The sequence below is a fragment of the Ammodytes marinus genome (assembly GCF_949987685.1).
Source record: "Ammodytes marinus genome assembly, chromosome: 12".
Classification (NCBI taxonomy): Eukaryota; Metazoa; Chordata; class Actinopteri; order Uranoscopiformes; family Ammodytidae; genus Ammodytes; species Ammodytes marinus.
Window position 1 is genome coordinate 22,329,188 of NC_137216.1, and position 24,725 is coordinate 22,353,912.

Consider the following 24,725-nt stretch of genomic DNA (forward strand, 5'->3'; position numbering starts at 1 on the left):
CTAAACTTGACTAGTGTTCTCCCACTAGTGTCACTTCATGTTAATCTTTTTTTAAATGCAGCAAATTTCTTTCACAAAAACTACCCTAGACGTGTAGTGTAGGCCTATAATCATATAGGCTATATTATTAAAAAATATAATGTCTATTGATTCACTGGGGGTCACCAACCTGCAAGTTGATGGTGGGTGTGTGCCCAAGTGAAGAGGGATAAATTGCACTTGGACTACTTTGAAACTTATATCATGGAAAACATTAACAATGTGACATTTCAAAGAGCTCCTGAGGCCACACAAATAGGACTAAACGTGGGGGTTACTTACCAGGTTATGTTTGTAAAAAGGTGTGGGCCCACGCCACGTAGCTTATATATCTAACAAATTGTGTTTGAATCATACGGGGAAAACATACTACTCTGTGTTTAACACGTGCTTTCTTTTGAACACACCCCCAGCACGCGCTTACAGCGGCAGATTTGGATTGGACGGTGTGTTACCAGTTAAAGAAAATGGGAGACGACTTGGGTGAAGAGTGGTGGGACCACGCGGGTAATTCAGGTATTTTGCTCAACTCTTGTAACTTCAATTTTCACTGCTTCTTGTTTGGGCCTTTACGTTATCAACAAACTCTTACCGTTAGCTTGTAGCTGGCACAAGACACGTTGCTTGTTTGGAAGCTAACTGTAAGCTAACATGAGCTAGCCGAAAGTGGACAGTGATTTTCTGTAAACTTTATGTGACAGTGACAAGGGTTGGGTAAAACACAAAGCTTCAGTAAGTGTCTGCATAGCTTACCTCTGAGTTGTTATGACACGGGGAGTTAGCATTGGTAGCACGGTGTGTTTAGGAACAGAAGCAGTGTAAACACGTGTGTATGAGAGCAGTGTGTGTCATCACAGAAAATATCTAGGCTATCTCGCTCTGACGTCATGCTGCGTACCTTCGCCTGAACCTTCAGTAAACTTATGTTTACACAAAATAACTCTATTCATGCGGCTTATTAGTCTGGGCTCTTCCCATCCTCACTTTCAAACAACATCAACAGAGGAAGTTGTTCCTTACGGCTATTTATTGCATGGCTTCATGCACTCTGCTTACCAATAGAGGGCAGTCAAGTACTTTTAAGTATCATTGACCTGATTGCGTTGGACAGCAACGTGCAAAGGATAAAGTGTGTTTTCGGTTGGTATTGAAATTAACCTTAATATTTGCCGAAATCTGCACGTATGATTTCCTCTCCCTTTGCTTTCTTCACAAACACACGCACACTCACTAAACTACTCACCAACCACTGTAGTCTACTTTGCATAGTTGTGCAGAGTGATACAAATTCAGACATATAGGTAAATAGAATACGATTAATAGAATGTATTTAGCGATCATTTTACTAACCCGTATAGTCCCCACCTACATTGAATGGTAATACAGCCTCTGTCATTTTTCACCATGAAACGTTTTGCTATTCCCTACAAGGTCTATTAGTTTAAATAGTTATGATACATTAAGGTACCGGTAACGGTGGTCAGGGGAGGAGTACCTACCCACATTTCCCAATGAAAATAAAATGGTATTACAGACTGTATTAAATTGACTGCTGTTTGACAATGCTTTCATATCATTCAGGAAAACAACTCATTTGTAACACATGGCTTTTTAATATGATGGAATGGAATCGTATGTTTTTGTTTGTTGCTACACCCGTTTCATTTGATAGGCATTGAAATGAGTCAGTTGTTTGACTTGGCTCGCTTACATACTTTATTTTTATATTTAGCTGGTATTTTTTGCACTATTTGTTCATGAATTGGTTGCAATATCCTCCGTATGCTGCCCCACACATTAGCATCGCAATCACATTTCAGGTCAAGGTTTTTCCCACTGAGGGATGTTTAACATCTTCAGTCCTGTATTGAGAGCTCTGTTGCTTCTTCTATTAGTTATTCCTTTGGTTTTGGGGATCCTTGTTGGACCAGGCTTCTTCATTTACCCCAGAGGAATCAGATTAGGGGAAAAACGACCCAACTGTTAAAATTTGTACACTTCCTGCATATTTATTTACTTTTTTGGGAAAGCACTTTTTGTTTGTGTAAAGATTATGTAGTGATGCCCTTTTGAAAGTGGAACACACATGGCTTTTATCACCAGCCTTGTATAGAGCATTTAGACATACTGTACCATGGTGTGGTGAGCCGTTATCACAAGACTTTTCTACTGTATGAATGTTTTAACACGATTTTTTGTAAAAAAAGAAAAAATCATGTAAGCATCCATAACAAGCTCCAACCAGGTGTGCTGCACATGTTTTACCATGCAGAAGAAATCGGAGACACGATGTGTGCAGCTCTCTGTTTTTCTAGGTTTATCCTGACTGACATTGCATCCTGGCTCACATTTGTATCGCAGAGATGCGTGACAGAAAAGGCGGTGGGGGTGACTGCAAATTGACAAGACAGAGAAGGAGAGTTGAAGTCTGTTAGATAGAGTATGTGACTGACTTTGAAGTCTTAAGGAAGAAGGGGAGATTCGTGAGAAGCAGGATGACTTTTGTGGTGATGTGTCTTGTGGCTAAACGCTCACTCTAACTACTCATTCTGTTTCTCACGAGGCCTGTGTCACACTACGGTCGGCACCAAGCTGCCGTCAAATGCCTCATCTGGTTTCCACCTTGCCAACCGGTGATGTCAGTGTAGTTAATGTGTTCCTGCGTTTGTCATCATATACCTGCTATGTCGGCCGTCTGCCAGCCTCTCCTACCACTGGAAACCTTACGGCGTCCACAAATACTTTCAGCTAGTTTCTTATTAAGAGGACACATCAACAACTTTGTCAGCAAGATTTAATTAATTAATGTTTTCACAGCCAATTGGTGTCTTAAGACATTTATGTCTTCAACTCATTTGTTTAACTTTTTTATAGGTTGATCTGATGCATTTTTAATAAACCACAAATGCTGTGATAAAGGTTTTAGCATTGATACTAGTCTCCAATTTATTTAGAGGACTTGGTAGACCTAGATACTAGGGCCCGACCGATATTGATTTTGGAGTGCCGATGCCGATTATTTTCAGAGAAAAATTACGATTAAATCGGCCGATTAATAATAATAAAAAAAAATCCCCAAAATATTTTTTGAACCCTTAAATATATATATATACCTTTTTACTGTTGAATATCTACAGGAACTTTCTTTATTGCAATACGCATTGTCTAAAAAAAATAAAGTGTAACAAATATGCCTAAATTGAGACATTATGCATTTTATCTTACTGCACCCAACCCTCTGGAACTCCCTCCCCCCAAACATCAGCATCTCAGACCAAATAAACTCCTTCAAAAGTCAACTCAAAACTCACCTCTTTAAGGAAGCATAATGACACCTGACTCCACTTCAAACCTTATTTAAATTTTTTCTGTATTTTGTTGTCTTTTTCTACATGTATGATTCTCTATGATGCAAAGTGTCTTTGAATGACCTCCAAAAAAGCACCATATAAATTCTATCAATTATTATTATTAACTGTCAAGCGATGACCAATGCCTCTGCTATTGGTTGCAGGGGGAACTGTCAAGTGTAAATTAATCCAATGTATTACAACACACCTGCTGCTGCTGTAAATAGGCTATAGCATTAATGCTATTCAATTAGGCTACCTCCAGGGCAGCAATACATTTCACACATGATTGGCAAAAAAAAACGGCCGATGCCGATAATTCCGAAATATGCGAAAATCGGCCGATGTAATCGGCCTGCCGATAAATTACTAGATACCAATATTAGTCAATTAGTTTATTTTTAGTGCACATTTGAAAAAATCAACAACAAAGAAATTCACCATTTTAATTTACAGGTGAGATTATTTGATTGGTTATGATTTAAAACAATTCTGACATAATAAATATGTTTGTACATTAATGAATGCCTATAATAAACAATTCTATATAACAATTTCCAATTTTTATGTGTATTTACCCCCTGAATGCCTGACAGAGCAGGTTCAGCAATTGAAGCCAAACTTGAACGGACATGTTACAACAATATAGAGACACTTGGCCACTGACCAGTTTTCACTGGTACTTTCATGTTTCATATGCACTTTACAAATGTACAAAAAAAGGAAATGTTCAATAAGTAAGCAAATCATCCTAACCCCCTGCCATCGTGTGTTATTATGTATTGTGAGGTGTAGCTTGCAGTAGATGACGTTCTGAATTATTTCCCTGCTTTGGCAACAGAAGTGACTACCAAAACAAAACTGTCAAGCAATGACATACCAATTGATGCCATTTTTGTGATTTGAAATTACTTATCTATTTTTATTTTTGACAATTCCAAATGGTTTAAGATTGATTATTAAAAGGTTAATATTTTATTCTCCAAATAGCAAAGACCTTTAGTATTCTACCATACAATCTGAACAGCCCCATCACCACTAAGTCGTCCAAGTTTTCTTGTGTCAGAATTACCTGAGTTTTCCACTGCATATTTGAAGGAGGTTTCACACTTTTACAAACTCACACAGACACTGGAGGAATTTTGCTGGGGGTTGAGATAGTGAGTGAATAAACTTTTGAGTTGAACTCCCAAAAACACATAAACCCTTTCTATCTCAGTAGTTCTTAGTTTTATCCTATTCCCTTCATTTTGTTGCAACCATCTGGCTAATTAAGAGATAAAGAGTCCACCAGTATTTTTTAGAAGTCCTTGATGTGTTGTGCTTTGCAGTGTGAAGTTGGTCCTCGAGGGAAAAAACAAACTTCAAACAGGGGTTCTACTATTTCCTTTTTGTCTTTTCTGATTCCAACTGTCTTGCATTTAAAGTGTCTAGAAACATGTTAATTGCGTTGCTGCCATCATTCTCTCAAAGGTATTCAAGGTGAGAAAATAAATTCAACACGTACTTTTAATGAAAAAGACAACAACTAAACACAAAATCATGTTTAAAAAAAGAACATCATACATTTGGTTGTTTCATTTCAATCTCATACAGGCACTAGACACACATGTCATACATGTAATAAAGGGTTGTGAAGTTAGTAAATGAGGGACATTAACTAGATCAAGAAGGCTTTACAACGGCTCCTGAAGGACCAATACCACAAAGCATTTATGCAATAGTTACAAACTACAACAAACTGTAGGTTCTCACCAAAGGAAGTGTATTGTTTTAGTTATCTAGTCCTGGAATGTAACTAAGAAATAGTATCTATCGTCAGAATATATTAATTTTGACCTAATCGCAAAGGCCGCTTACTGTAATGTTTGAGGAATGTGAAGCTGAAGAGGAAGCGGGGGATATGGTGATGCTACTTGTTATCTTTCCAACACCTTTGACATGGCAGCCATTGGCGTGCACTTGAGTCCTTTGCTCATGTCGGAGATAGTATGGTCCAACGGGCTGTGGCATGCTGTGGGTGATACCGTGCATAGACTGGATATATGGGCTGCCCAGATGGATATGGAGCTTGTTATCCTCTGTTGTGAGGACATTGGGACTTGCGTCAGTGCTGTTGGACTTCTGACGTTGCCAGATATTCGGCCGATCCGGAGTTCTGCAGAATACAGTCTGATTGGCGACCTCCTTGGGATCTGGGGAACAGGTCCTGACTGTCACAATCTGGATGGGGGAGTTGTTGTGGTCGGGTGTTGACGACCGGGGTGAATTTGGAATTGACACCCGAGAGGCGGTCGGCGAGACGGTGCGATCGGGGCTTACAGGTGGGGTTTTAGAGTTAACCGTGGACATAGCTGAGTTCTGGATGATGGTAATTCTCTGCTTTGGTGAGGCCCCGCTTGTTGGAATGACTGCTGTGCTGGTGTAGGATGTCGCCGTGTCTCCATTGGGGCTACTAAACTCTAGTGTAGCCGTGTTCAGTATATGATGCGGTGTCACTTTAATGTGCAAGGGCTGCCCCGGTGTGTGTAACATCATCATTTCTCCATTAACCGGTTGGTGCGTATCCATGGCATTGGCCGAATGACTGCTGTATTGACTGATGATATTATTATTTGCACAGTTCAAGCTGTTGAGGTTGTTGACAAGAGAGCGTCTTCTGTTTATGACTTCTGCATTATGCTTGGGGTCCTCAACGTCATTCTTTTTGTCTAGTTTCTCACTGTGCTCGCTGTAGTCAGGTGGTAGGCTATTTGCTGGCTCAGTTTGAACTTCTTTGGTGTTGTGGTGAAGGTCTGAAAAGGGTTGTAAACTTGCAGCAGGTGGAAGATTCTTAATTTGTCTATACCTGTCCAGCTCACTGCTAAGTTCCTTCATCTCTGTGGCCAGCTCTCTGTTCCTGCCTTCCTGCTGGGTCAGTTTCCTCTGCAGCGTGGAGTGATCTGTCTGAACCCTGCAGATGGACTCCTCGGTTCCCTTTAGCTCCTGGAGTTTCTCCTTCAAGGTATCTACCTCTCTGCCTAATAGTCTGGACTTGACCTGCTCTTTCTGAAGACGGCAAAGGAGAAGGTGTTCCTGGTTAACCTCCTGCTTTTCTCCTTGCTCGTACTTTGAAAGCTCCCTCTTTGCCATCTCAAGCTCCTCCATCAGAATGCGGGACCTCTTCTGTTCATCCTTTAACCTCTTTTGCAGGGACTCAAAGTCCTGTTCCACCCTCATCAGTTGTCCTTCCAACACCTCCTTGTCGTGTAGTCTCTTTCGCAGCCTATCTAGCTCCTGGGTCAGTTCTCTGACTTTGTTGTCCTCTGTTTGGCAGCAATGGTTAGTGTTTTGAAAAGAGCTGTGTGTGTACTTCTCCTCTTTCTCTTTCCTGTTTTCCAACAACTGTAGCCTTTTCTTCATTATGGTTATTTTATTCTGTAGCTCTATGGTCCTCTCCTCCTCTGTTTTCAGTCGGCCTTGGAGCTCCTCTTTTTCCTTAGCTATGGCCTTAATCCGTTCCTCTAAATCTGCCTTAGCCGTCAGTGCCTGCTGCCTCTCCTCTCTCAGTCTGTCTGTCATCATTGCCAAATTGCTTTGCTCGTTCTTGTTGCCCTCCTTCCTGTTGAGTTTTTCTTCGGCCTGTCGGAGCCTTTCGGCCATGGTCTTTCTGTCCTCCACCAGAGCGACAGTCAGTGACCGGAGCTTGGCCAAGTCCTGTCTAACCACTGCTTCACTCTTTTCCAGGTGGCTTTCAACAGCCTCCAGCTCTCTCACCCTCATTTTCAGTGTGTGGAGCTCACCAGAGAGCATCTTGCGAACCCCTCTCTCTTGTTCCAAGCTGCCCTTAAGTATACTGCAGTCCTGTCTGCTCTTACCTAAAGCCTCCTCGATCCTGTCTAATTCACTGATTCTGCCATTGAGTTCATCCACCTCCACTTTCAAGCTCCGGCAGTAGCTGGTCTCCCTCGCTAGTCTGCGGTCCAGATCTCGACACTGGTCCCACATGCGGACCAACTCCTCATCCTTTCCCTCCATTTCCACGACCCTTCTCCTCAGTACCTCCACCTCTGACAGCAGGCCCGGGGCCGTCATGTTGTTCTGGTTTTGGCTGAAGTTGGAAACTTGTTTGTGATGCTCTACCTTCAAATGCTGGGCTTTGGGCTCCGCCTTCTTTACACTGGGGTAAGCAGCATCGACCTCCTGCTTGATGTGGTCAGCAATGGCGGTCAGTTCTTTCACACGACGCCTCTGTTCCTCCAGCTGCTCGCTCAGACAATTTTGCTCCTTTACGACCAGCAGTGCAAAAGCCTTCAGCTCGGTCAGCTCATCCTTTAGAGTTGATACTTCTATTTCACTTTTCTTCTCTGTTATCTCCTGGTATTCTCTCTCCTTTACAAGCAGGAGCTTGAGCCTGTAGAGAAAAACAAATGACGCTGATGTCAAACAGGATGTCGTGGCCTGGTTTAATTATGTAATTGTCCCTTATTTCAGCTTCAAAATAGACTTTTTCATGTTTATACTTAACCCTTTTGGCCACAACTTATAAACACCAGTAATTTCCTAAGTTGTATATTTCAGGCATAAAAATTGTTTTTTGAATCACAATTTTCTCTCTACTCAAACCTCTACAGAAGTTATGAATACTTCCTGTTCTCTTTTCCACATCATCTATGTGTGTACATGTGTCATTTGTGTGTGTGCCTACCTGTAAACCCTAAAACTTGGATATGTCCATATAATTCCTTGTTGTTTTGCACTCTCGAGGCAGCATAGTTCTTAAGGATGTTTTGACTACACGGCAGATGGTCCCTTGGCAGGGAGTGCTTGTTAATTAAGAAGTTCCTCTACCCTTGAGTACCCTCAACACTGCACCCTATCACCCTCCTTCTGTGCACATCGAACGCTACCCCGTTTCCAGCTAGGAGTGGCAGGAATTCCCCCTTGTTCCAAATGTAATTACAGACTGGCTACATTTACCAAGTGCTGTCATTCCCCACAATTTCCCAGATGCATACCAGCAATTCACAAATACATTTAATGTGCACTGTTATTTTTTTTTGTCTTGTGTGAATTCAAGGGAGGCACACTTCAAACTGATCTCTCACCAGCCGATTTTTACTGTTTAGAATTCGCTCATATCACAGTCTGGACTGTTTGCTGAGGTAACCAGTGCTGACATTTAGGTCTACTTAAACTTATGTTCAAAGTCTTAGTCTACCCGTCATCATCATGTTTGTCATTTTCAAAGTGTAGATGCATGCCTAGATGCATGTTTTCCTTTGTGTCCATGTTGAAAGGCCTTTTTTTTTCTTTTTTATAAGATTAAATATGTGGATTTTTTGATGAGGTCCGTAGGACAGTTACTGTAAAAATATGAGACTGCACATTGTGTTAAAGGTATTGGTTCAAAAGATCTAGAAACCTTTAGAGCAATGAGCATATGGCATGTAACCTGCTTAACCTATATCTACATTGTGTGTGTGTGTGTGTGTGTGTGTGTGTGTGTGTGTGTGTGTGTGTGTGTGTGTGTGTGTGTGTGTGTGTGTGTGTGTGTGTGTGTGTGTGGGTAGTGGAGTTTATTAAGCAAGGTTTTTTTAATTAAATTGATGTGTGGTACTATGGAAATGTATAGTGTATTGCTCTAAAAGGTAGATTTAAAGGCTAACCTCAAGTTGGTCTTTATGCTCTCACTTTGAGTTGAGTATTGTTTTTCATTATGTTTATTAAAAGGCAAATCATTTGAAAGAGTGGTTAACTTAAAAAGTATATGGAATAGGTCTTCAGTGTAAAAGTTTCCAATACAATATTAATAAAACATCGATACTTTTTGGCATTCTGTGCATCAAATCGGTGCAAAATTGGCCATTACTTACTCGGCCCAAAACTTATCTTGTAGCCTAGTTAAAGTTTTTAGGTGACACAAGTTTATACATTTACATTACATCTTTCTGCTGTCCACAAGTCTGTTGACTGTTCCTACCTGTGCTGTGCTGTTCTGTTGGCTTCTGTCCTTTTTTTTAATCCTCAGAGAATAAATAGTCTCTACTCTTTCACTTCTTCCTTTCCCGAAGATCCCAGTGATGTGGACATTCCATCCAGAAAACCAAACATTATGAGAAGTGCTCTGCACACTTGAGTCTCACTCGCAGTCAGTGGCGCCCATTACATCATCAGCAAGTCCTTATATGGGACTTTAACGTGTGTGTGTGTGTGTGTGTGTGTGTGTGTGTGTGTGTGTGTTACAGAGAGATTGTGTGTGTGTGTGTGTGTGTGTGTGTGTGTGTGTGTTAGAGAGAGTGTATTGGAGTTCAGCCCATTCCAGATGAGGTCATTGTGTAAGAGAGGGAAAGAGGCTAATGGTAAGGACAGAATGTGTTTTGTGTGTGCGTGCAGAAGAAAACTAAAGCATCAATCGCAATTCAAACAAGAAAAGCTAACACTCTGTCTGCAGGATTAGCCTAGGCAAACATGTGCTGGCCCTAACATGGCATGTCCCATGGACTGTAACACATCTAATGCATACTATTTTATTATATGGTGTGTATGTTTGTGTGTGTGTTTTTGTGCGTATGATTGTGTGTGTAGTTTCCCCATATGTTTTAAGAAGAGACATGTTTTGTGAGTTGTAGCTGCTTTGCCTGGGGCCTGATAACCTAACTGTGAGATGAGATCATCAGTTCATCGGCCCTCAATTACATCCATATGTCTCTCCTTCTCTCTACTCCCCACACTGCTCCTCTACCTTTTTTCTCTCTCTCATTTTGTCCCTCACCCTACCTTCTTGCTTTGAGGACGATTTGGAAAGTGTTTTTGTTACTGCAACTTTTACCTGTCTCTTACTTCTATCAAAATCTTCTGGATCCCTGTTATTTTATGGTATAACAGATCTATGTGCTCAGTGAAACATGCATGGATGACATATTATACTCATTCTTCTCATTATGCTAGTGGCCTGTTAGATAAACAATTGTAAAAATCATAATGGAAATAAATTGTATTTTGGCTTTCTAAATGATAGCACTACCAGCGCTATATAGAAACAAAAAACATAGGTCTGTGTGTGACGCATGTTCCCCACAGGGAGCTTTTACTAGCATTATGGCTCCTAGTTCCAGCTTTCACTGGCACATATCTCTGGTGGTATTTATTTCTGTCTAGCAAACCCATCTAGTCCCTAGTTAAAGCAGGACTATTTCCCCTGCGAGATGTTGTCATCACACAAAAATTACAAAATGGCCAAAAAGACACACTTAAACTGCACTTTTTAGACGTTTATGTTTCCAGACCCCACGGTAATTGAAAGTTTTGGCTCCAAATTCAGCTGCTCTGTTCTATCAACACATTTTATAGAAGGAACATCATTTCTAAGCATTTAAAATGTATACATCTTCCGTCTTCTTTCTCCTAATTCATTAAATTGATTGATTGGATTTCACTTTGACAACTTTTTTTTTCTGGAAAATTACGTGATAGATAAAGTATCAGTTTGTTAAGCAAAATGTGTTGTAAAGAGTAGGTTTACAGCACATATCCCAAATCAACTGTGTTTTAGTTTAACGTGAATTCATCCCGTCAATGATTATGCTACAGGATGTTTTCTGTTACTAACTTCTGTTACTAACTACATCAGTTATGTAAGTAAATGATTCTACGCCTTGTTGACATTCTCTTTACTCCCTTAATTGATTGATTACAAGTTGGCTGTGTGTTTCAAAGAGTTCACTTTGGTTGAAACATTGAATCTTGACTTGGTTTGCGATAGTGATTACTTGATGTTGAATGCACTCGGTTGTATTGCTAATAACTAGGCCCAACAGCTTGCGATCAGAAAAGAGTTTTGGCTTTGAAGTGATGCGCTGCCAGACTCGTATAGTCATTTATGCACATCTTCTCCTGACACGTTATTGGCTGAGCTGGCAGATGGTGGATCTGAGTGTGAGGGATGGACAGAACAGCTGTGGGTTTCCGCTATGGTAGAGCCAAGTTTACTTTATCTTTTTCCTTTTGAGAAAAGCCTGCAAAATGTTTCCTCCGTGTTTAAACAAGCCCCAGAGTTTATTTTTAAGATATATTTTTTTGGCATTTTTATGCTTTTTATTGATAGTGTAGAGACAGAGTTGAAATGGGGCAGAGAGGGGAGTGACATGCAGAGAACGACCGCGGGCTGGAATCGAACCCGGGTCTGCTGCTGGCCGAGGCCCATGGAGGGGACGCCTTACCAACTGAGTTAAAAGCGCCCCCCCAGAGTTTATTTTTAAATTTCCTTTTTTTTTTAGCAATAGGGGAGAACGGGGTAAGTAGGCACACTTTTTACTCTAGTGAGAATTGCTTATCACCTAAACATCTTTCAATAGTCATTCCTACATTAAATTGAAGCTTAAGGTGTTGGCTTGAAATGTGTACCCCTCACTTTTTCTATCTTATTGTAATAAAGAAGAAATTAATCATCAAAGACACCCTTACACATTGTGACAACCAACCCCATCAAGGGGTCGGTTGTCAAACACTATGGGGTTGTTTGTCACAATGTTATCTTAATGGGAATAATCTTAAAAAGAAGGCAAGCAAGTAGAACTAAATTAGAAAGTTTAATTGCATTGTCAAGTTGACAAATAGGCCTACATAACTTACTGTAGCCTTGGCAGCTGGTCTAGTTTGGGATGCACTGGGTTGTTTTGATTTTGTTGCCCTTTTTTCTTTTGCATGCTAGCTGCCATTTCCTGCTATATTCTTTCCTTCTCTGGGATGTCAGTGAGGATACAGCTTGACAATTTCTTTCGTTATTGGGTTCCTTTTCTGGCTGCAGCCTTGAGATAACGTGACAACCAACCCCCCAAAAAATTTGACGACCAACCCCAACTTGAATTTCTTGCTAGCATCAAGGCCAACAACCATCTTGACAACTAATTAGCTTGCTAACCACAATCTAAACTATAGCTTACCCTTCACACTTTTTATGGGTAACAAGTGTTTTGTTATAAACCCATTGTGTAAAAGCCTAGAAGAAAAATACTGAGGAGCTAAATATTTTCAATTTGACATGAAAGACACAAACAGTCGTCTCACCTCAAATTCAGCAGTCTAACTCCAAGGAAGACTATGTAAGTGACCTCTGATCCCAATTCTGGATATTTACATACCAAAATTTCACAGAGAGCGCCTTCTGGTTCCGAGATATAACGATTGTGACAACCAACCCGTGTGACAAATTACCCCGTTCTCCCCTACTAGCAGTGTGGCTCTAGGGATGGCAATGTTGGGATGGCAAAGTTGGTCTGTCTGTTGGTCAGTCCACAACTCCACTTTTGTACAGGCATTCATGGTTCCCAGAGGAGACTGTGAAATGTCTTACTATTATCGGACCAGTTCCATACAATTAATTGTCCAGATATGCTTGGTCCACTATGAACTCTTATGATGTTCATGGTCCCCTGACCTTTACTCTTAGCAAAAGATTGTAATTTAAATAGGTTAACAACTATTACCGTACTTTCCGTACTATAAGCCGCACTGGACTATAAGCCGCAGGTGTTATAATGTTTAATTACCATATGTAAGAATTCGTGCACAGAGGGGATTGTCGGGAAAGAGATGGCTGCTTGAGGAAGCTCCCATTTATTAACATTTCAACAAACAAGTTGCATATTTGCATAACGTATTCAAGTGTTACCATTTAGTGCAATAGCTACTAGGGATGGGCACGAGTGTTTTCACTACTCGTGTGATCGGTTGCATTCCTCGAGGATCAATCGATTCCTCGTTAAACTTTTTAAAATTTTTAGAACACAGCGCATCTGTCTGCAGAACAACAGTTCATCGCAATAAAGCGCTCAATGCTTATTGTCAAACAGTCACAGTTACCATATGATTGTAAGGATTTATTTTCCACAAGTTTAAAACACATTTTCCTAACTGAAAGTAATTAAATAAGCGGGCCACAATTTAAACCGATCGAGTAGGTCTGCGGTGGAGAGAAAAAAAAGAGAGAGAAAAAAAGCATGGGCTGTAGTTGGCTAACAATCAAAATAGACACAATAAAATAAGAAGGGCAGCAAATACAACAAAATTATTGTCCTACAATTTAAACACATAGATAGGCTAAATAACTCACCAAAGCAGTAGAAGTAGTTTATCCAACCGCGTAATGCTCACTCCGTGTCCGTTACTATAATTAGCCTACCGCGACTAATTCCTCGTTAACGGAACGTTACACCGGTCGGCTTTTGAATCTCAATCCTATATTCCATAATAAATGCTTCTTAACTGCCGTTTGCTCGAATGTGCCCGAAGTCAGCCTGGCTTCTTTACGTGACTTTTCCAGCACCGCATTCAGCTCCGCGGTGCTGTGGAGACCACACACTGGCTGCGCTGCACGGAGGTGGCAGTTATTTGCGGTTGCTGTTTGACACAACGCTTAGTTTATTTAACTTGGATCAAAATATTTAATTTTGTTAAACTTTTTTGTATCCGTTTTGTGCCATTTTGTACACGTATATAACATTTTAAAATAGGGGCGGCCCACCGGTCGGCCTAAAGGCTACAAACACTAAAAAAAAAAAAAAAAGATTTTCCTCATCCACCAATCGAGATCATTTGAAACGAGGAGTACTCGAGTAGGCCTACTCGATTACTAACGCCCATCCCTAGTAGCTACAGAACATTTACTGTGCTGTGTATTAACAGGGTCGAAAAACGGGGAAAAAGTCGCGGCTTGTAGTCCGAAAAGTACGGTAGATGGATTGCTGTGAAATTTAGTACAGACATTCATGTTTTACTTCCTGCATTGTATTAACTTCATGATCAACTGACCTTTAACTAGACTGGTCATCAGGTCAACATTTTAATTTGTCAAATACTTTGGTTTGCACTTATAACATTTCCATCCGCCTCAGGTATACTTTGTGTTTACTGACTTAAGCATTTAGCCAAAGGTTGTGCCTCATGGCACTGCTATGATGTCATTGGACTATTTTTTCTTATTATTTTTATAATATGTTCAGTTGGGGAGTGTAAATGAGTTTTAAAAGTGGTCTGCGGGTGAAGGCTAGTGTCAGTGAACGGATTGTGGTGGAGAACTCATGAGAACAGATGAAAGCATGGATGTCTTCTGTGTGTTGTGCATGTGTGTGCAGTTAATGCTGAGATACTGTCAGCCTAGTGACACACCATAGAAAACACATATGACTTAGTGCATGCTCTGATAGCTGAGGTTGGAACAACCAGATTGCTGCATTGTGATGTGCAGTATGTAATCATCCTTTGACACGCAAGAGGGATTATTCTATGGCACAAAGTGATTATATGCCGTGACTGGAATTTACCGTATAGTTCACAGTTTAAAACCGGTCATCTGCTGTGCATATGGCACCTCGTGGAGCTACTCATGGAAATGAAAAAGAGATTCTAAGACAGACTGAGTGGCTCACTTGGCTCAGAGCATACACTTTGAAAAGAAACTGTGAGGGAAATTGAAAGATGGTTGAAGACGATTTAGAGTAAAACTGGAAATTATTTACGTAACGTTACTTGCTGCAAACCAAGATGTTCAAAGGACACAATGAAGAGGGTAATGAAAGGGACAGGCGTGTAAGCTAGTAGCCTAGCCTGTACTGTCCCTGTATGTCAAATCAAGTTAGTATGTGGCGCTATGTCCATGCGATTTGGTGCGATTGCTAACCCATCAAATAAATGTCTAATTTTTTCAACTTTAGACAAGAGGCCACTTAATATAATAAAAGATGAGTAGCATGATGTTACTTTGGCCAAAGAAAAACGTGTTCATATCCCCAACAGTCCAACCAACAATGTCACAATTTCATAATGCTGTCAACAGACAGTTCAGTTCAAGTGTCGAATTCAAGTGTGATGTTCTTAAAATGGAATTTGTGAAGGAGGGCAGGCAGTGAGATGAAACTCCTGTTTTCAAGCAGTCAGGAATGTATGAGCTACACGAGGTTCACACTGCACCACAGACATGCTGTCTAATCATGTATTAATCATCATTAGACCAAGATGAACCTCAAGGCCTTTATTTGTGCATGTTTAGGGTTCCCACATTATATTTGAATGGACAGAATACTAGTAAACTTGATCACTCTACTGCATGACTATTTTTGGCCTTTAATTGTGTGTGCCTCTGCTGGATCAGTAAGTGTTTTTTTTCTTCTTCTTTTTTTACTTTGACACAGCGATACAGACAACTAGTCTCCTCCCAAGGCTGCGAGCCCAGTGCGTGTCCAGTCTCTTCACAGCTAGATAATAGAGTGGACTCTGATCGTACATGAGCCGAGACAACCAGGGACCTCAACACAACAGCCCTGTTGAGGGCCTCAAATTGCATAGAGAGAACCACCATGTTAGACATAGCTATACCCATAGGCCACATCTAAATGTGCTCTTTATTTGGGAAGGGAATCCCACCAGCAAATGCTGAGCCCATGTACTTAGATTAGAAGAAAGCTTCTTCCTTCGCTGTGTGGTTCTGTTGACTTTACATGTAATGGCATGTGAGTGCATGTTTATATGTTTACAAGGGAGAGTGAACAGAGCCAGGCTGGCCGCAAGGTCTAACCCAAGACCAGGATGTAATGGACTGTGTCTGAGTGGAGTAACTCTAAGTACAGTCTTGAGGTCACACACAGTGGGGTGGTAGCCAGAAAACATTGCATTTGCTCTCTCACTCAGTCATGAAGAGCATTACCGACCAACATAGACCAAAATAATCGAAGCCTGCACAAGTGCACATCACATATCTCAGATTTGGCGCTTCTACTGTGCTGAAATACTTTAATTCCCTTAGAACTTCTACGCTAGCTGTAAATCCTGACCTCTTTAACATCAGAAGGGTTCTGAAAGGCATGGATATTTCTAGGTTCAAATTACTTCAAACTACCAATTTAGTTGTGGGTACTACGAAATATCAATGTTTCCCTTTGCTTTTATCTAAACTTGTATGGTTTGGTGCTCCCACCTCCTTCTGTCCTGTTCCAGTACAGTGGTAAGGCAGTTGCTCTTATTGATAAAAGCCCTTTGACTCCTGTCTTGTTCCTCTAGCCTAAGTAGAGAGTCTCTGTGAGAGCTGGTCATCTGGACGAGCTGCTCCTTCATCTGTTCAGATGAATGCTTCTGGATCTCTACCATGTGGTTGAGCTGAGGAAAAGAGGAAAAACAATGCAGACAATCTGTGAATAGGTAGCCTGGCGAGACAGGCCTGATCTCACAAGCTTCATAATTTGTTTATCTCTCGCAAATCAGTCTGGACTTTCTCCCATCTCCGTGGGGAGGCCAATCAGGGGCCACGTTCCAAGCTATAGTTTGTCCCTTAGTGGAAGGCAGCTTCCTTGATTGGTTCATCTATGAAGTGTAGACATCAATCTCAAAATATAATTTTACCCAAATTACAAGATGCATTTTCCAACATATTCCTTGGACTATATGGGTCCTATCCAGATGAGCTTTTGAGATTCAAGACTTGGATTTTACCTGCACAGTAATATAGTTGTATTGAAACAATATTCTTGTTACTCAGGATAACCCACAGAACTTGTTGCAATACGTTTTCATTGGGACTTCTTATCTTGTAAAAATACAATTGTGCAAATCAGGAAAAAATCAATCCTTCAACTCACAGATTTCATTCAGAAGACTAGATTCAGTCCAACACCTGTTTTTATAAAATAACAAATTGTGTGCAACGATGCAGTAGTAATACTGTTGAAGCTGTTTCGTCAGACAGTAATGCATTCACCTCATTAAATTGTATTATCCGCTCCATCTGGTGTCTAGTTTCTTACTATTGACTCTTGTTGGTACCTCAGCTATTGGTTTTTTGTACACATCCTGCAGATGGTCCTGCTGTGCCCGAAGGGAGTCTCTCTGTAGGGCACGGAGTACCTTCTCTGGTCCACAGAAACCGTATTTGGCCCCCAGTAGATCTGGATTAGTCTTCTCTGATTTCAGGACAGCAATCACCTCATCTCTGGCCTAGAGTGACGGACATTGCAGAAGAACGCTGGTTTTAACTTCTGAATCTTATGAGAGCCATAGACACCTTTAGTGCTGTTTATTTGACTTGAATTCCACATGAGCTGCTAGATTCAACTACAGCAGGGGTGTCCAAACTTTAACTGAGGGCCACATACTGAAAAATATACAAAGGGCAGGGTCACTCATTGGAGGGGAGGCATATCGCCTCACAAAAGTAAAATCAATCAAATGTTAATACATTATGCTTGATAACTGAATATGCTTAAAGAAAATAAACTGTCTATATCAAAGCTTTCCATTAATGGATTTTCATTCATTTTGAACAAGTCATCCTACCTGCAGTTCTCCCTCCAGAATACTGAGCAGAAACAACAAGTCATCACGGGACAGGTCTTGTCTTTTGCGTCTGCTCTTCCACTTCTCTTTCTTGTCTCGCATGTTGGCCCTCTGAATGGGGATCTTTGGGGGATGGATAGGGAGGAGGGGAGACTGTGAGTTGTGTTTCTTGAGAACATCTTGATCCAAATAAACTATTATGCTACTTTTACCAAGTGGGTGCATAGCTTTAAGTCCACCTGGGAGGAACGGGACAATGAGCAATGATTAAAGGTGGCAGCTGAACATGAGAAGAAAAATAAATGTGTGCTTCTGACCAAAGAGGATAAATGAGGTAATACATTGGCCATTTTGCAGTACAAGTGGTTATTGTGTGGCTTTAATAAGCAAACGGCTGATGCAGATTATATAAGCCTTTATGGGCTAATCCAAAATCAGAAGACTTCTTGTCATAACTGTTAGTGGTTCTGAAATAGATAGGCCTGCGCCTGGCATTACTTTGTGTGAGGCTTATGTCATCTCATAGCCTCACTCTTAGCACATTTACAACAATTACTGTCATCTTGGCAGGGAAAATAACTTACGGTTGCCAAAAAGTAGAACTGTGATAACTGGGCACATATGAGCGAGATATGTATTTGTGCGGTATGTTAGTGTGTTGTTGAAGTAGATCACATCAGCTCAACAGTGTTCCTTAGCCAACTCTCTAACTTGGTGTTCTGATCTCATATTAAGAGACACAAAAGCAAGCAGGTTTATATTAGTGAGAAATGATGTAATCTCTCTGGTGTTCAGCTCTGCTTCTCTAGTTTAAGCTCTCACAGTGGCCGGGAACGCCTTTTACTCCCATAGTTGTTGGTCCAGTTTCTTTTGATAAGTAACTGTGGGCCCTTGTGTTTCCCATCTTGTCGAAATTGCAAAAAGCAATTGTGTGAAATGTTAAAATGTGTCCAGAGGTCTGTATTTTCACCGCAGTTGTTCAAAGACTGTGATAAAGACCTCCTCAGACCTTTTATTCTTGTGATTTTGTCGCTCTTTCTGTTTTTTTCTTTTCTTTGAGTGAACAAAAAAGCAGTAAGACTTGTTCTCTCTGTCCCCCCTTTTTTGTCAGTTGTTTTTCCTCTTACGAAAGTACAGAAAGACGGGCACCATCTGCTTGGTTTCACTGAGGACTGAGAGCAACCTTGAGTCTCTACGAACAAGATGAACACTGGGTACAAAAGGGACAAACATGTTGCAAGAAAAACACCAAACAGAAAGATGGCCCTGTAGCTGGTTCAAACTGTAGCCAATAAAATCCTTGTGTTGGCTCGCTTAATAGATGGTGTATGCATAGAGGTATTTTCTCTTTGCCTCTGTGTGGAAAGAGAGTGACGTTCTCAACCTCCCTCCCTTCCTCTTGATGTCCTTTCTGTATCAATCAGGAAGACGGATGAAGCTGTCTTAGCTGTCCACTACGTTCGTTTACTCCACTTATTCCCAGTGACAGGAAGGGAAGATGAAAGCTCTCAACACAATTGCTGTGAGGTTTTCATTAGGTCACTCTTAAACTATCATGACTTACTGTACTCAGGAATCATGTTCACCATGTTCACAGTCCCCAAGACATACAGGTCCACTTCCCAATACAATTTACTACACGATGGACTGAATTATCATATCTTATTGACCCAGACTCAAAGAACTAAAATGCTGAAGGTTTTGGACTTTCATCGGCCATCTTAGGTTTAGCTCTGGAATATGGGGTTGGTGATCTTCGGCACATATTTTCTGCAGTGGCCTCAAGCCTTTTTTTCTTTGGACATGAGGATATAATATATATATTTATTTTCTCTGCCCTTATATGGGGTGCAGTTAATGTGAGCAGTCAAGCCAAGACAAGTGCCTCTGCGTCCTATGCCTTCATTTGAACTAATGGTGGTGACAATTCTTTTTCTCTCTCTCTCTCTCACACACACACACACACAGACAGATGACATAAGTCGGACTTTGTTCTTTTTTTAGTGTGGTCAGATCACAGCGTCTAGACGAGCACAGGCTAAGCACACTCCCACACGATGCCAGGCATGTGAAAATACCTCTTAACGTAAATTCTGGCTCAGATCCAGAGTCAGCCTTAATAATGGTTGCCAGGGTAGCCCGGCTGTCCTCCGGCAGGCAGGTTGGCAGCCGAGTATGTGGCTGGCCGCCTCTGTTTATTCATCCAAACACCACCCAAGGCAGCATGCATCCCTCTTGCCTGTCCTTGCCTATTTAAAAGGGCACCAAATGCCCTCAGAAAAAAGCTACAGGAGTCCCACCAAACCGAGATTTGAGATTAATGTATTTGTAATTGTCTGGTGCACCTGCGTAAATTTAAAAAATATATATATCGCTCCCCCAGTCCGTAGCAGTTCCACAGAAAAAAATGTTATCTACACATTCACACGTGGTATCTTAAGAGTAAAGTAAGGTGACATATGGTCATTTGTCATGTGCTCTGCTGTGATATTTTCAACCCATTTTTTATTTTTTCAAGTTACGCCTTGAAGACTTCCAAATCGAAGCACAAAAATTGGCTTTTGGTTCGGATAAACTATGATTTACATAAGGATTTAAATATAATCTTTTAGAAATTATTGGATCCCTCAATTTGGACGTAGCTTGGTGAATACAAGAAGTGATACGGAAGTAGGGGAGGACGGTATGACATGAAATCCTAACAAACCAGCACCTCCTACTGTGATATTGCTCTGCTATCTACTAGCTAAAAGTCAACTGTGTCATATATTATATGATACTAGACAGGGTTAGCTACTCGTTCACCACTAGCATTTGATCGGAACTTCCCCTAGGGTTCAAGACTTTTTTTATTTTGACTTGCAGGTTATTGGAGAAAAAAAACTATTATCCAGGGAAACTGTATTACAATTTTAACAATGTACTTTTCGTTTCAAGTCAAGTCAATTGTATTAAAGGTGAAGTAAGCGGTTTAGTTATGTTAATATAAGTGTTAAATTGCTCTATATTCATACAGTGATCACTTACATAATGTGCGCGTTTCATAAAGCTAATCTCTCAGTCAGCTGCTCTGCATGTAATCGGCAAATAAACTTTTCGGGTTATCCCAAAATTAATATCCAATCGCAAGAGAGAACGCTACAAACCAAAACCCGTCTCACTCATGGTCTCACTCGCCATAGCGACACATGGTTGAATGTTTATGCGCCTACAATGGCGGAGCAGGTAAAAATCCTTCCCAATGTCTGTTTTGATGGTTTTTATCATGTTTTATCACACTTATGGATCTCAGATTATGCTAGAGAACTCGCTGCTTGAAGACCGCAGTGCATTAGTGTGGTGACGTAGGGACGAGCGAGGGGACTGCTAACTGCAGTAACTGACAGGAAGTTAGCTAAAAGAACCATTCCGCTTACAGCACCTTTTATTATAGCTCGATATAACAAATCACAAATTTGCCTCATGGAATTTTCAGAATCCGTAGAGCATATGACTTAGATTGTCAATTCTGATAAGGAAAAAACCCTTAAACATGGACTATAGAACCTAAGTAAGAGCAACATAGGGGAGGGATCCCTCTCCCAGGAAGGACAAACATGCACCAGATGACTTGTGTAAAGAATAGACCACCAACGTAGCAAGGTAACAGTATGGCCGTCAAGCAATTTTCTACAGCAGCATACGTTACAAGGGAAAGGAGAGGGAAAGACGAGCATGGTTAATATGTTTTCCCTTGAGGATCAGAAAACCTGACATCTGGCCCCCAGTAATTTGAGTTTGAAACCCTTGCTCTAGCTACTCATTTCCCATGAGCTGCTCATATCCTCTTCAGATCCACCTGTCAGAGCTTGGCTGGCTCAGTCTGTGTGGAGTCTTCTTTGGCCCCTAGTTTGGCTGATGTATGCTTTGGCCTCAGTGCGTACAGCAAGCAAGGTCGGTTGGGGTGTTGTAACAGAGAAATTGTACAGTTAGCAGGCTAGCTATGAAGACTGGGAAATGTTTAACAGCGGAGGCTATAGAGCTGTTAAGCGGAAGTGGCGGAATTACGGGGCATGGGACCTATCGGCTGAAAAAAAATGAATGGGAGTCTATGGAAAGTAATCTACTATTTTCTGGTCCCAGTCATTAAATGCCCTGGATTACATATATGTTTTGTATGGGTCTAAATGATAATTTTTCATGTGAAGAGTTTGACGGTATGTTGTATGATTATTCGTCTGACGGCTTTTGAAAAAATGTAACGAGAAAAACTACACGTCTTGTCGCCTCTGTGACGCCGACAATCTCCCCACTCGAGAAAGTGAAACTCTCCACATGTCCACTTTTGTAGTGGTTTTCGCCACCCTGAAGACTTTTGTCTTGTCCTTGAAAGAAGGCAGTAAAGTGCATTATTGACACAGCCATGTTTCGGAGCTAAACGGGTGCTAGTGGTGGTGACGTATATCATAAGCGTCAAGAGCAGCGAAGAGCTGTAGTCCACAAAAGCGCTCTGCACAAAACCTGACCGTATCCAGCTTCTACTCGCTAAATTGTTCCATTCTTGGCACGAAAAAATACCATCTAAATCCATACAAAACATATGTGTAATCGAAGGCATTTCATGACTGGGACCAGAAAATAATACATTTCTTTCCATTGACTACCGTTGTAATTTTTCGAGCCGAGAGGTCCCATGTCCCGGAAGTGAGGCACTTCCGCTTAACAGCTCTATACATTTATTTTGTCAACAGAATAGCCGCTGTTGTTTTTATGATAACCCGCCTTACCCAATCTTCACTCCGGGACGTATTAGAATCGGTTCTGGGAGAGAAAATGTTGACTTGTGCATCCACAATTATGATAAATTGTTTTATTTTGATCATGATTATTTGAGTGGGCTAAAGAGATATGTTTGCTTTTAAATTTGATACAGCATAGTGCATACCTTACCTTTTGAATCTAATTTATTTTTCATCGTAAATATATCTATAGCACACAATACAGTCAAGTATAGCAGAATGCTGATGATAACATATCAGCTTTTTCTCTTTTTTTGCAACTGTGTTACATATAGCAAACTAACCATTGATATGCTTTAAATGCCAGATGTCGCAGTGTTCAAGGCCAAAGGGACTTCTGAATGTTGGATTTGTGGTTAATGAAAAAATACAAAAACCCTCCTATGATATAGATTTCTTCATATATGAACTTAACTTTTGGCTACACTTAATCATATATTATTCAAATATTTACATTCTCAAAGCATCTGAAGCAAGAACAAACTTATGTGCCATCAGTTAACATTACGCTGCCATATAGCTGTCAGTCTGCAAGTGATCTTTGAAGTAGATTATTGAGTTATTGAACTAAAATAACATCAAACTAAAATCTACCAAACTATTTTGACAGGAGATTGCTTATTAAATAATGAAATTCTAACATTTACCACTGATTTTGTGGGCACTGGTGTCTGTACTTTTGGACAGGCGTGCACTTTTTAAAACACACATTTAACTCTTGTCCTCACCGATATCAGATGCTTGGTTCCACATGTATCGAATAAAAGTCTGGGTGATTGATAGAGAACGAAAGATGTGAGCAATTTGACTAATATCGTCCATATGGTATCTGCTGTGGGGGGGTGGGGGGATTTAGACAAGAGCAAGAGACAAATGAATTCAAAGATAAGGATTAGGCCTAAGTAAAAAGGAAGTGAGCTGAAATGTTCATATGAAGAATAGTGGAACATGCCTAACTAATGTAACTATTAAAGCTAAAATTTGGCAGCTTATCTGTAATTGTGTTGGCCAACAACAGTGTCCACATTACAAAAAATGGCGATATGGTCTCATGGCAAGGTGAGGAAAGGGTTTCCTCATTTGGTTTTTGAGAGCTCAAAAGCTTTTGGTAATTTTCATTAGACGCTGGCATGTCTGATCACTACCTCCAGCCAGCCAGGATTGGCTTGGCTCAAACACACGAGTGTCAGTTAGGGGACTTTACTACATAACACAATGACTAATGAATAAGTCTCACTTCAAAATGATGGCTATTGCTGCAACAATCCGATACAGCTTAACTTTTCCTGCAAATAAACCCTTCTTCTGAATCTACATTCCTGTGTGTCAGACATCAGAGGTCAGATCGTTGTTCATATATTTTACCTTTTAAAGGAGCAGATGAGACATGACATTACACAAATTGCACATTATACTTGGTTTTACTTGAAGTCAAAAGCTGCCTGGCTCAAATTGAAACATACTAATGAACACCAGTTTGTCTTCAAGGTAATGTGTAACTTTGTGTGCCTGATATAAAACACATTATTTTAAGAAGAGTTAGAGAAAAGTGTTTGGTGTGCAATGCTTTAGAGCAGGGGTGTCCAAACTACGGCCCGCGGGCCAACTGCGGCCCGCGGCCCGCTTTTTATTGGCCCGCGGCTGATTTTAAAAATATAATGTAATATGGCCCTTTGAAAAAAAAAATATATATATATATATAGGGGAAGGTGGGGTGATTTGTGCAACTTTTTACTCAAAGTGATTTTAAAGTGAGGCCTTGACAGTTATGTCTCCAACTCAAATATGTACATATATTTCAGGATGTTGTGCATCCCTGGCAATAAAAACTTTGGATCTGGAATAAACTGTTTAAGAAATATAGCTTTCGGAAAAAAAGTTGTCTTGTCGCACAAATCACCCCACGTCACAATGACAAAGTCACCATCATCATCTTTCTGGCCATCTGAACTCTCATCAGTGGTGTCGTTAAGTGGAATTGAGATGTCACTCTCTTCTGAGCTACTGTAGACAATCACTTTCTTTTGGTGACCAGCGTATACAGCCATGCCACTGGCACAACTCTCAGAAATGTACTTTGCACTAGTTGCTCCGTGCTTGTGGAACCAACTGCCACCTGACAAATGTGATTCCCCCTACATTTCTGCCTTTAAATCAAGGCTCAAAACCCATATGTACACCCTGGTGTTTCCTCCCCATTAACTATCTTACCTCTGCACTACTATCTGTGTTTATGTGGATGTATGGGCTTTAC

At 40.7% G+C, this 24,725-nt stretch overlaps 2 protein-coding genes across 3 annotated transcripts in view; one reads left to right on the plus strand and one right to left on the minus strand.

The window, feature by feature from the left end:
* Nucleotides 1-461: 461 nt before the first annotated feature.
* cmss1 (cms1 ribosomal small subunit homolog) overlaps nt 462-24,725 on the plus strand; it is a 37,320-nt gene continuing 13,056 nt past the window's right edge. For both annotated transcript variants that reach the window (XM_080038175.1, XM_080038176.1), the window contains exon 1: nt 462-555. In XM_080038175.1, coding sequence (XP_079894301.1) covers nt 507-555 — 49 coding nt within the window. In that variant the 5' untranslated portion in view covers nt 462-506. The remainder of the gene's footprint in view (nt 556-24,725) is intronic.
* LOC307258580 (filamin A-interacting protein 1-like) lies at nt 3,802-7,780 on the minus strand. The gene has a single exon (XM_080038174.1). The coding sequence runs from the start codon at nt 7,461-7,463 to the stop codon at nt 5,229-5,231; it is 2,235 nt and encodes a 744-aa protein (XP_079894300.1). The 5' UTR covers nt 7,464-7,780; the 3' UTR covers nt 3,802-5,228.